This window comes from Rhea pennata, chromosome 8 (genome assembly GCF_028389875.1).
Source record: "Rhea pennata isolate bPtePen1 chromosome 8, bPtePen1.pri, whole genome shotgun sequence".
Taxonomy (NCBI): domain Eukaryota; kingdom Metazoa; phylum Chordata; class Aves; order Rheiformes; family Rheidae; genus Rhea; species Rhea pennata.
In genome coordinates, this window is record NC_084670.1 from 13,117,284 (window position 1) to 13,130,353 (window position 13,070).

Consider the following 13,070-nt stretch of genomic DNA (forward strand, 5'->3'; position numbering starts at 1 on the left):
GCCGCCTTTCCGGCGCGGCGCGCCGCGACCCGGAAGCGAAGCTCCGCCGTAGCAACGGCCGCGGCGCCGCCATGCAGGTGAGGGGCGCGGCGCCCGGCCCGGCCCGGCCCGGCCCGGCCGGAGCTGCCGGCTGCGGCTGCCGGGCCTCAGCTGTGCGCAGCCCCGCGCGCAGCGCCCGGCACCCGCGCCCGCCCCGCGCCGCGGCAGCCGGCCGCCCTGGCCTCGGGCCCTGGCCGCCGCGGGCGGTTCCCGCTTACCGAGCGGCAGCTGCTGCCGCCGGCGCAGGGCCGCGCCGGGCCGCCCGGCGGGCTGGAGCGGCCGCGGCGCCGCCGGCCCCGCGCTTGCGGGCGCAGCAGCCTCCTTTTGCCGCGGGCGCGCAGGCAGCGGGGCGCTGCCCGCTCTCAGCGGCCGGCGCGGCCTTCGGTGAGAGCTGCGGTGCCAGGTCGGGCCGAAAGTCCGGCTTGGCCCCGCGTCGTGGCTTTGACGCTAGGCAAGAAGCAGGTGGCCAGGAAGAACTGAGAGAGCAGAGTACGCGCGAGGCTGGTCTGTGCAAACTGTTGCTAGCCCGTCCCTTGTGTTTAATAGCTTTTCCTGAGGTTTCCTTCGTGAAAGAAGGATCCGGTTGCTTGCGGAACCGTGGTGAATTTTTAGCACCCATAATATCCAATGGAAAAGAGTTGCACAGGTTAATGACAGGTGATTCTTTACAGCCCATTAACCTCCTTTGGTTTGTTTGAGCCTGCTCCCTCCTGACTTCATTTGTATGTCCTAGCTGTGATAGTGGAAAAGAAGGTGAAAATGAGTTGGCATGCAATTCTTCTTATATTCACTCTCCTCTTTTCTGCCACTCGTACACATTGGTCTCTTTTTTGTGTTTACTTGCTGTAGCTACAGAAGTTGACACGTCTTCAATCATCCTTGTTGTCTTTCATTGTACATATTCCTATTTTATCCTTATTGAGATAGAGGGACAAGAGTTACACGCAACATTCAAGATGAAAATGAGGCATATGTTTCTACAATGATATAATGATGCTTAGTTTTATGTTCCTTTCCAAATAAATTCTATTATTGCTTTTGTTTCCTTGACTGATTCTTGAACTTTGGGCTGATGTTTTAAGAGGATACTCCAAAGATCTTAGTTTTTGAGTGATAGTGTTATCAGTTCAGAGAATGTCATTGTTTCTGAAGAGCTAGATCCTTTCTTTCTTTGTTTTGCCACGTGCATTGCTTTATGTTTGCTTATACTGAATTTAACCTTTACCTCACAGTCACTCAGGATCAGGAGGTCCTTCAGCAATCCCTGCCATAAGCCCTATCTTCACTGCCTTGGGTTAATCTAGTATTGTGTAACAAACTCCCCAAAGCGCTGCTTAGATATATTGTATACCTGCAGTAGTTATAGCATTTCTTGGAAGCACTGATCTTCTTGCATACATGCTTCGCAGTGCTTATATCTGCTTCCTGTACATAATGGCTGTGGAGAGAGCCTTTGGAGGAGATGCTGCTGTGAGAATAGCGTGTGCGCAACGTGGTTTCGTTCATCCTCTTGAAGGCTTCTTGGCTAAACACAGGCAATGGGCCAGGTGAATTGCTTTAGATGCATATGCCTGGCATCTCTGCAATAAAACACTGACTATCAGCCCAACTTGAAATACAGTCATTGATTAATTATCTTGCACAAACACAGTGAACACAACAAGTTACAGGTCATTTCTTAATTGCACGGGAATTGACTATTACCATCACAAGATGGAGGAGAGTTACAGCGCTTTAGTCTCCAGATGCAACACCCAGCTGTCTGCTTTAAGGGCTAGGGATCAGATTCTACCAAAGCTGATTCAGCCTTTTTTTCGAAGGTGGTTAAGTGAAGTGAAGTCTGGTCAGTGTTTTCTGAAGAAATCTTTTATGTTCTTGCCAGATTATAAATTAAATAAAATAATCTCATGTTCTCATGAACATAGAAGATACTTGATAATTCCTTCAGTGAAGCTCACACTAGTCCAGTTCATTTAAACAACAACAAACCCCATAGGATGAATCAGTCTAGTTGTGTACTTGTTATCTGCTTTCCCAGTTGGCATTGCCTTTCTGTTATTTGATTGTGTTGTCCCACCCTCCAGGTGGATTATTATTCTACAGTCCTTGATTTACATTAGCAGTTTATTAGGGCTGGAACTTTAATTAAATTTTGCGCAACTCTTCTGTTGTATGGAAAAGTAAGAATAGATAAGATTCTAAAGGATTTCTGCAAGAGTCAGGGATCTGTCTTGGTATCTTCAGCAACAGATTCCCTGTGGTCTGATACTTTGCTTGTTGCCATCCTTCCTCACCCAGGGATGTTGGTGGAAAAGGTATTGGACGAGTGCAGTTCAGGCAAAAGGTGATCTGTGTGTGTGTCCAGGTTCTGTATGGTCCCTCCCACAACAAGCAGTGCCTCCCACAGCTGTTAAGGGGCAGCTAAAATGGGAGCGTCTAGTTTCTGTAGCAGTTAGAAATGGCACTTGGGCAGAAAAAAAGTAAAGAATGAGGTGAAGGGTAGAAACTGGAGTTTTCAGGCTGTGGAAGCTTGTTTTGCAAATGGCCCTTTTGGATGAAGACATTACTGTACCCACATTTGCTAGCAGAAGAGTGGAGTGAATGCTAATCTGCCTAGAGCTGGGATAGTTTAAATAGCTCACAAAGGTGACATGAGCTAACTCTGATGACACTGTCTGAGGCGGTAAAAAGAAGATGCAAGTGATGGTATCTTCACTGTGCTCATCTGGATCTTAAGGAGGACAGCCAGCTGAGGGGTTGTCTCTTGCCTGAGTGCTCTCACTGAAGGAGAAGAAGTTAGCATGAGAATGTAGGAGTTTTATCTCCAGGGTCTCTCTTTCCTTCCCTCAAAGAGTGGTCTGTGTGTAGAAGGGCTATGAATACATACATATGGACCCCTCTGGTCCTTGGAAAGATGGCAAGCTTTGTCCTCATCCCTGTTTTTCCTGTGTTTTTTTAGAGAGAGGAAAAGCAGCTGGAGTTGACCCTGGAGGCACTCATCAGCCAGGTGGCTGACCTGAAGAACTCCTTGGTCAGTTTTATCTACAAGCTGGAGAACGAGTATGACCGACTCACGTGGTAAGGCCTCTCACAGAGCTGGGGTACTGTCCATCACTGCCAAAGCTATTTCAGAGTCTGCTCTAAGGACCACAAAGTATAATTTAAAAACCACTAACATATTGTCAGTATGCTTAAATTTGCTTTTCACATTCCTGCTGGTGGAACCACTTCACGTTTTTAACTAGTAAAACAGCTGAAAAGCATTTGTTCGGCACTATACAGCAGTAGGGTCATGCCAGCACCTTTTAATGTGGGCACTTTTATGGTAACCTACATAGTTGCTTCTGCCTACAGTGACTGGAAACTTCTTGGACAGAATATCTTACAGACCTGCATATGTTATAAACTGAGTAGCTGATCTTTCTGCGTTTCTTGACCCTTCTGACTTTTTTTTGCTCTAGTATAAATGGAGTTTTTGTACCTACCTGTATGCTGGTTCTGCATGTTTTGCCAGATAGTTTGAAAAGACTTGCAGGGTCACGTTCTCATCCTGAAGGAGCATAAGGACGATGCACCTGCAGCTTAAACTGTAGAGCATCTTGCAGAGTGTCTGCCACGCAGCAGAGCTTCATAGGCAATTAACATTTATAGTTACTGTTGCAGAATCCCTGGAAGGAAACAAGAGGAAGTGACTTCCTTGATGAGATTATCCATTATTTTGCTTCATTATCTGTTAGTCTGAATAACCAAGCTACAAATAGTGTCTCTCCTGACTCTACTGCTTGGGAGTTGGATTGTCTCTCAGACCTTGGTTTAGGATCGCACTGGGAGAGTTACAGTGATAGGGGAAGCATTGCTTCTATTTATGCTGCTGACATCCCAAATACCTGACCCTTCCAGTGGTACCCACAATGTCCTTGAGCTGTTAGCAGCATTGTCTCTGGGGACTGGGATTTGTCCACGCCTGCATGTTCAGCCGTACGTTTTGTTCTTTACTCTCTGGAGTAGACTAGTGAGTAGACTAGAGGAATACTAATGCAATTTCCTCACTTTCCAGCTATCTGAGTGAAGAACAAGTAATACCATCTCTAATATCCCTTTCCCTGTTCTATCCTCTTTATTTATTTTCCCAGGCCTTCAGTTCTGGACAGCTTTGCATTGCTCTCAGGACAGCTGAACACCTTGAATAAAGTGCTAAAGCATGAGAAAACCCCACTTTTGCGAAACCAGGTTATCATACCCCTAGTGCTGTCTCCAGATCGTGATGAGGAGATCATGGTAAGAAACTTCTCTCTGAATGATGGCCCTGGAGTATCAGAATGTGTTTGTGTACCTGCTCCAACTTACCATTCCTTGTTCTTGGCCTTTCCTTAGCTCTGGGTATAGAGAAAGAAAAGGTGATGAGCTATTCTGCCTGGGAGAAGCTATTCTCCCCTGCTTTACTGGGGAGCTTTCCCCTGCAAACATTTACTCTTGGCACACTTTACAGGAGGTGTTCCTGCTCATAAATGTTATTTTCGTAACGTCAGGGCCTGAGGAGCTGAGTGTCCCCTTGTGTGACTGAGATGTCTCTTCAGAAGCTCTTTATTTTGTCTGCTGTAGTTGTGCTGTTTCTGTCAGGCACCTGCACCTAGCTTTGTGTTGTTTGTCATCAGACTAACACGAGGTCCCTACAGAACCTACAGTGTGCACTGGCAAGATTTCGCTTCTAATTGAGCGCGAAAACATTTCATCTGATTGTGGCTGTGCTAGCAGGCAGCAGATGGGACAGCACTGCAGACCCCCATGGGATGCTCTGACTAAGTGGACACAGTGTAAATTCCTAGACAAATAGTTGAAACTTCCTAATGCGTCCGTGGATTAAGGTTTTCCCCCCAACATGCTGCTAGCCTTGTTCTTGTAAGATAGCCCATGCTCTAGTCTTGAGCTGTTTGAGTGCTGGGCTGGAGAAGGGGGCTCTGAGTGTGGCTTGTCCAACTATTGCAGCGGCAGACAGAGGGGCGTGTGCCGGTGTTCAGCCATGAGGTGGTGCCTGACCATCTTCGAACTAAGCCTGACCCCGAGGTGGAGGAGCAGGAGAAGCAGCTGATCACAGATGCAGCTCGAATCAGCCCTGATGTGGCACAGGTACGGGAAGAAGAATTTGATGCTTTTTTCTCTTAGTCCAAGAGTACAAAGTTCCCTGCTTCTCTGGCTTCAGTGCTCTGCCTCCTTCACCCTTCCATCTGACAGTTCTGTTTTCTCTGTCCTTTCCATCTGAGATTTCTCCAGCTAACCCCAAAGTTTGGGTTCCTCTGCAGTCTCCCAAAGCAAGGGTATGCAGCCTGCTTCCAGTTCTGCAGGAGATGCCATCAGACCGGTCAGGGAAGGGCAAAGGCTATCCCCTCCTTGTAGCCCCCTCCTGCATATGCTAGAATAGGGCTCTTCAGGCTCTGCTACTAAAATGCTTATGTTTGATTACACAGACCCTGGAGAAGAGAAAGCTTGTTCACTTACCTTGTTGGCTTGTATTATGTTGGAGATATCTTGGTGGTTTCTGATTGTTTTCATTTTGCAGAAACAGATCCAAAGCCTGAACAAAATGTGCTCAAATCTCCTGGAGAAAATCAGCAAGGAGGAGCGTGAATCTGAAAGCGGAGGTATGAGGTAGAAGTGAGGTACAGGGTCCAAGCAGCAAGCTTGAGAGAGCAGCGGCAGAATGGGAAAAACAAAGAACCTAAAGCATGGGGTATGCAGATGAGCAGTAGAGATGAAAATGTTTGGGAAGATGCAAGACTGGCTGTCCTGTAGCTCCCTTATTTGAAAAGCCATTCTGTCTGTGGGTGGGGTGTATTTATTTGTTCTTAGCATTGTACTGTGTGACCTATGCGTGGCAGAAAGTCATTCCAACCCTTTGCCATACACCCCTTCAAGGAAATAAGTGCTATCTTCAGTGTTTACCAGGAAAACATCTTGATCAACATGGATTAAAACACTTGTGAAAATGCAGTCGCCTGTTAGGTGTCTAACTGGTTTGCCTTGGCCTGCTGCGTATGTGTGGAGGTACACTCTTTAAAAAGAGCGGTGAGGCTGGTGATCCGAGGGTGATGCTCGGAGGTAGAATGGAGGCTGCTGGAGGTAGTCCTTTTATTTAAAAATAAATAAGTCACTACCACATCACTCTTCCCTTTAGATATGGAGAGAAATGGCAGCAATATGATGGAGACATATATTGTTAGTCCTGTGTTGCTGACCTAAAAGTTTTTTGAGCAGATAGCTGTGAGTTTTCCATAAGGAAGGGTTTTAGCACAGACCCACAGGAGGCAACATCAAACTTGCTGTTACAGCCCAAAGAAATATATTTGTGGAAAACAGAATTTAAGAGTCCCAACACTCTTACAGACACTATGCTGCTCAAGAACCACAGAAAGGAGATTGTTACCTTTGAATATCTAAAACTTGATGCTTGTTACCTGCCATAGGACTTAGCATGGAAGAGCCTTTAGCTGAGGCTTTCTTATGGCTGTAGAGGAGGTGGCTTCCTCTCCCTTGTCCACTGAGCAGTGTATTCCCTGCTCTTGATGAGAAAGCTTTTGGAACCTCACCATCTCTGGATTTTGCATCTTCTTTGATCCTGCTGAGACTTTTGTGGGACAAGCTGTTACAGGCTGATCTCTATCACAAGCACGAACTATCAGAAAAGTAAATTCAGATCCAGCTAAACTAATTTTCTGACTTCTTTGTCAGAATGCTCCCCAAACCATTCCTTTTTCTACAGGTTTACGACAGAACAAGCAGACTTTCAACCCTGCAGATACCAATGCTCTGGTAGCAGCTGTAGCCTTTGGGAAGGGACTGTCAAACCGGCGACCCCCTGGCTCGGGGGCATCTGTCCAGTCAGGTCAACCAGGAGCTGGTGCAATCATTGCAGGGGCTTCAGGCATGCAGCAGGTCCCAATGTCAGGTGCACCAACCCAGCAGCAGCCAATGCTGGCAGGAGTGCAGATGACACAAGCAGGACAACCAGGTAAATAGGTCGTATATCTGAGAGTGATAGAAATGTAGGGAGCAATAGCATATACTAAATGACTGGGTTTAATAATAGCAGATTATGTTCCTATTAAATGTGAAGTGAAACACATGAGCAAAAGCAATTCAACTTTACATATTCAGTGCCTGGACTCTAACCTACTTACTTGTATTTGGGAAATAGATACATGATATAATAGCTCTGTAACAACATCAACTGGATGTGCAGCTGGAGCCAAAAATGTAAACTGAGTGTTAGGAACTATTATAATATAATCAAGCTGTTGTATAAATCTATTAGGTACCCACATCTGCAATATGTAGTTCTGATCTTTTCTCTTTGTAAAAAATTTATAATAGAACTGGAAAGGCTTAGGGAGGGGTGACAAACTGGTCGAAGGTCTGGAAGGGCTTTCATATAAGGGAAGACTTCAGAAAGCTATGACATTGCATCTAGGAAAAGAGATAGTTTGAGATTAGGGAGAAGACTGTATTGAAGTCTATAAAATCTCAAACTGTGCAGAGCAGGTGAATGGGGAATGATGGCTCACAATTTCCCATGATACAGGAAGGAAGTGCACCAATGAAAATATCAGCTTTTGGGTTTAGGAAAAAAAGGAGATACTTTTCTTAATACTAAGTAATGAAACTGTAGAGCACCTTGCCCAAGTGAGTGATAGATTTATAAAGTTTATGTAGAATGGAAAAGTAAGTAGGTACATTTCTGCATGCAAAATCAGCCAACAGCTAAAAATCATGGCAACACCATTCTGACTCAAAGTCCCTGAGCCACAATCTGTTGGAGGCTGACTGGATATTCTGCTGAGGCATCACTACCAGTTTGCCCTCTTCTGGTATTTGTCCTTAAATAAATATCCTCTCTAAGATGCTGTCAGAAATGGGTTTGGCTTGGAGGACCTGCAGACCTAACCTTATGGTGTTATTCTTATGTTCATGTTAATTGGGATTCTAGATATGGGATATTTTAATTGGTGTTTTCTTGCCTGCATAATGACTGCGTTGTTCAGAAATGAACTTGAGCAACAATATTAATTCTAAGTTAACGATATATTTATATTATAGTTGGAAAGTAATTTCCACTATGATTTGGAAACAAAGAAGGCCCCTGTGATTTTTCGCTCTATACCCACTGACGTTGTCTCCAGGATGAGAAGACAGTTGCTTCTGTGCATTGAGCTGAGCGCAGTGGTAATGAGTACTTGTCCAGCCTATGATACCCTGGAGTTCCCTTTTGATAAAAGCAGCTGTACTGGCCAAAGGTCCTGCTATCCCACCATCCAATTCCTGATAATAGGCAAGAGTGGAGGCTGAAAATGTAAGAACAAAGTATACCTTGGGGGACACCTTCAGCAGTCACTGTTTAGGTCCATTTTGAGGTAGAGTTTGCTTTGTGACCACTGGGTATAATAGCCATCAATTTCTGTAGTCACTTTCTGAATTCCAATTTGACTTCTACATGCCTGTGGCAGTATATCCTATGGTTTTATTGCATGTTTTGCTTAAAATACTTTCTTTTTTGTTTTAAAATCTTTTGCTTGATAATTTCAGTGGTTATTTCCTTTTTATTTGTTTTGTGAGAAGCAGTGGATAACCCTTCCTCATTTACCCACCCCATACTAGTTTTGATTTTATGGAAGTCTGTGGTATTGTTTTTCCCTTGTCCATCTCTTTTTCTCTTCAGCTAATGAATCCCAGTCTATTTCATATGTGTTTATCTGAAAATTATTATGTAGCTTGGACCATCGTTGTCACTCTTTCTCAGCCTTGAAAACATACAGAAGAGGGGCAAGAGAACTGGAACTGCTCAGAGCATTCCAGATGTTGTTGACCCTTACAGTTGTTCACTCTTCATGTAACCGATTGTTAGCAAGCACTGAAGTGACGTCAGATTACCTGCCAACTCACTGCAGGCAGTAACCTGCCTTGGATATGTTTGAAAAAAGTTTAAGAATCTTTATTCTGTTAGCCAGTTCTTCATCAAATCTTTTTTTTTTTTTTTTTTTTTTTTTGTCCAGTCACACTATAGTTTTAATTCTCAGAAGTTCTCCCTCTCTCTCTTTTTTTTTTTTTCCTCTCCTGTTCTAGTTTGGGTACACATTCCACTTTCCGAAGGAGTGACCTTTGAATATCCCTGTGTGCTGCTCTTTAATCACTGTCCTTTTGTTTATTTTTCTGATCATCTTAGTTTTGTCTGCCATGGTACGCTTACCTAACCTGCCTATATGATGTCTTTGAACACACTCCCATGTGTGTTTGGTATCAGCAAAGAGTAATAATGCCCAAGAGGTGGATATATTTAAGAGAGATTAAGAGATCTGAGAGAGGTTTAGTAATTTGTATATATGCACTGACTATATGTTATATGGAAGAGGATACAGGTTCTTTTGTTTTGCTTTTCTGGAATGGAAATGGGGAACAGTCTGGGTTCTTATCTCACTGCTGCTATCAGCAACTTCTGTGAGCCTGAAAAGTCCCACAGTCCTGTAGGAGCCTCCTGACAATAAGAAAGGCTTGATTAGGAGAGGGCAGGGATAGAATTAAAAAAAAAAACTGACAGGAAATGTCAAGGTGATTTCTCAACAGATTTCTCAACAAATTGTAGGAGAGATTGTGTTAGATGACAGATGGAAGATGCTGTAGCAAGTAAGCCTGGTGTAGTACATGGAGTGGAATAGAAGCCCTGACAGAACTGTTGTGCTCCTTGTGTGATCCTCAGCAAATGCCCTTTCTAATTCTTCATTGCTTTTCATGTTTTATCTCTCCAGGAAAGATGCCGAGTGGCATAAAAACAAACATCAAATCTGCCTCAATGCATCCATATCAGAGATGAGCTGAGATGAACCAGACCCAGGGAACAGCAGTTACCAGCATTGTTCCTGCTGCAGCCACCGCACCTGGGTTCCTTCTAGGACTTCTGAGTCTCTTTACGTACCCCTCACCACATCCAGGGAACTGGGGAATGTAAGACCCCTCCCTGGGTTTTATTTAGTGCTAGGTGGTTTGTGCAGAGCTACTAGCAGCTATGTCTCCTGGAGAGGAGAACTCCCCCTGTTCAGCCAGAGCAGCGGACTTTACTTCTAGTATTGACTCATTTTCTTCAGGTCTGGTTGAGAGGACTCCTGCACTTTCCTGATACAGAACCTGAAGAGCTGCATGGGGCACGCTTCTCCTGATTTCTGTTAGTTGATTCAGAAAAGACATTCCTTCTTTACTTTCTCTTGTCAAATAAAGACCATTTTCTGTGCACAGTGTGACACTGCTGTCTGTCTCTCAAGTCATAAGGAGTTTCCATTCCCTTTGAGTAAGGCTGTAGAACATCTCCAGTCTAAAATATACAAGAAATGTTGGCAGCTGAATGCTGGAGCTACGAGCTTATGCATACAGAGCTGTTATAAAGTGAGTCAGCAGGGTATGAACAAAGCAGTAGACGTCTTGTGCATTGTAAGCCCATTATGACTATTCCCCAGAAAGCCAAGTACTGAAAGACTATTACAAGACCCACAGCAAGAAGAGCATTTCAGGAATAGCACAGAGCTTTTATATTCTGATGCTGCTGCAAATCTCAGCTGGATCTGATTTCACTTCTGTAATTCTCTGCTTCTGTGTTCCTATAAAGTTTCTTAGCTACTTTAGGATTAATCCCCCTCTTCAGAGAGGTATTTTCTACTCTGGGCTGTTCCACCCCTGAATTAGCCAGGCTGTAAAAATCTGGCCCATTTCTCTTTGGTACTGGACATTATAAAGCTGTTCCTGTTCTACATTCTGCCGTTGAGCTGTAACATATAATGAAAGATTTCTCTGAGAATAAAGGGTGCAGATGTATAGCCACAAAGCATGTCAGTATGTACAGCACTGTCCTAAAGACAACCAGCTCCCCTCTTGCTGCTTTTGCCTGGACTTTCCTTTTGACTTGTGGTGAAAGCCAGCACTGTATTTTACTCAACAGCATCTGTCAGCAGTTTTAAGGGTGAGGAAATCTCCACTCAGCAGATACAGCCTGCAGCTGCTCCTGCACTGCTCATCTCTGAGCTAATCAGATCGAGCTTATTTGTGGAGACAGTGGACTGTTCTCCCAAATCTAAACTTTCCACAAAACTGTGACTCAGGCAGTAGCTCTCAGCCCATTTTGATTTGTAGAACCCAGAAATTGCCTAGTGGAGGCATGGACCTTGTAGTGAATTTAAACCTGTTCACCAGGAGATGCTTTGCTAGGTTACGTTTTGTGGCCCCTAAGAAGTAATCTTTGTTTTATTGAGGTTTTGCAGCTTGTGACTTGAAAAGCAGTGAGCCAAGAAATAGAAAGTTCATCTGGAATTACAAACAGCTCATAGGTAAGCAAAACATCTCCCCCACAAAGAGCCCAGCTACGTGTCCATGATAGCAACAGCCCAGCCAGGCTGATGTGACTGCTTTTTGCTCCTGACACACACAGGCTGGTCCCAGGCAGTGGGAGAGAGGAGCTGGGGGTTCGCAGCGCTGCTCAGGCACTTTCACCCGGGGTTTGGAGTGAGTTTTCCCCGGACGTGGCCCCAGCAGCTCCGGTGTGCTACGGATCTGCGGCAGGCAGGAGCGCAGCTCGCGGGGGCTGCCCGTCACTGCCGCTAACCTGGCTCTTCCGAAAACGCCTCCAGCAGGGCAGGCTGGACCTTTCACACACTTGGACGGGAGGAAGGGAAAGACAGACAGGGTTTTTTCCGTAGATTATAGTCAGAGTGGCCTGCTAGGCTCAGCCAGAGTAAATTCCGGTATGACACAGGCGGTGGGACTGCCCTGCGCTGATTCTGGTGTGTGTTAGAGCACTGCTGCTGGGAAAACAGCTGATCTGGAATGGGTATGTTTCTGCCACAGCGGCTGGTCGGCTGTTCCAGAGGTCAATTATCCATACTGTAAAATGCCTGCACCTTATATTGAGGTTGTATTTTCTTAATTCCCTTTAAGTGCCTGGCTCTTCTCAGCCAAGGAGGGGTCCTGGAGCGGTTGGTCCCACGGAGAGGAATTTGTATATTATTACGATCCAGTTGTTTTCATTCCTTATGACAGACTGAACTGATGGAGGTTCCAGAGCCGTTTGCTTTAAGGCGTTTTCTGTTTTCCGGTCTTTGGCTCTCACCCAAACCTCCTCATGTATCAGTGCCCTTCGGGAGCCGTGGACACTGGGCACGGACGCAGTATTCTGACTGCGGGAGCAGGAATGCCAAATGCAGAGTTACTTCAGCCTCTCATCCTGTCGCTGCCAGTGCATGACAGTGCGTAAACAGGGGACACGAACAGGCCTTTTACCCACAAACTCACGTTGGAAATTCATGGTCTGCTGATTGTCACTGTGGCCAGCAAGTCCAACAGGGATTCACCGCTCCCGCTGCGCTGTGTCAGAATAAAAGCACGGCCACACTGCAGGCACTGGGAGCACTCCCTGCACACGCACAGCACCCCGCCATGGCCGATGCTCACAGGGTCCTCCCTGACTGCGTCCAGTCTCTTTTTGAACCTCTCTCTTCTTGGTGATACATTTTTGGCAGTGAGGAGGCTCTGGGTCCCCTGCTCAGCCTGGCTCTCTGGGCCTCAGGTGGGTTGCGGGAGCGTGACTGAGAGCACAGGCACTGATTTACCCAGCCGGGCTGAGTCTCCCTCTCCTTGGGCACCATTCAGGCTTCGGTGCAGACAACGGATGCGTCTCACCATGCAGCCCCACTGCCTGGATGCTCCCAAATCTCCAGACAGCAGACTTGGTGTCTCTGCTCCTGGCCATGGCCCGGTTCCCGGGACTGCATGCTTTACCTGTCACTCCTTCGTTTCCTTCCAGGGGTTTATGCTATTTAGCATTCCTGCTAGAAACACATCGCAAGTGCCAGTTCCCCAGGGAGCATCTCTTCGCACAGCTGGCCAGGTCGCAGGCGTCCTTGTGTCTTGACCACACATGCTGCAATACGAGTCAGACGTCCTTCAGATGTTTAAGAATATAGAGCGGCACAAAAATGATCGTGTTAGTTTGACAAGTTTAT

At 45.9% G+C, this 13,070-nt stretch overlaps 1 protein-coding gene across 1 annotated transcript; it reads left to right on the forward strand.

Annotated features, from left to right (window-relative positions):
• Positions 1-22: 22 nt before the first annotated feature.
• On the forward strand, positions 23-10,319 carry MED8 (mediator complex subunit 8). Its single transcript, XM_062581242.1, has 7 exons — positions 23-77; positions 2,999-3,117; positions 4,173-4,317; positions 5,026-5,166; positions 5,597-5,678; positions 6,797-7,045; positions 9,834-10,319. Exons 1-7 carry the CDS (start codon positions 72-74, stop codon positions 9,896-9,898), a joined length of 807 nt encoding a protein of 268 aa, XP_062437226.1. The 5' UTR covers positions 23-71; the 3' UTR covers positions 9,899-10,319.
• Positions 10,320-13,070: the final 2,751 nt, after the last annotated feature.

Coding starts and splice junctions, on each gene's coding strand:
- MED8 (XM_062581242.1), top strand. Junction 4,318..5,025: donor ATCGTGATGAGGAGATCATG/GTAAGAAACTTC, acceptor CAACTATTGCAG/CGGCAGACAGAGGGGCGTGT. Junction 7,046..9,833: donor GACACAAGCAGGACAACCAG/GTAAATAGGTCG, acceptor TTATCTCTCCAG/GAAAGATGCCGAGTGGCATA.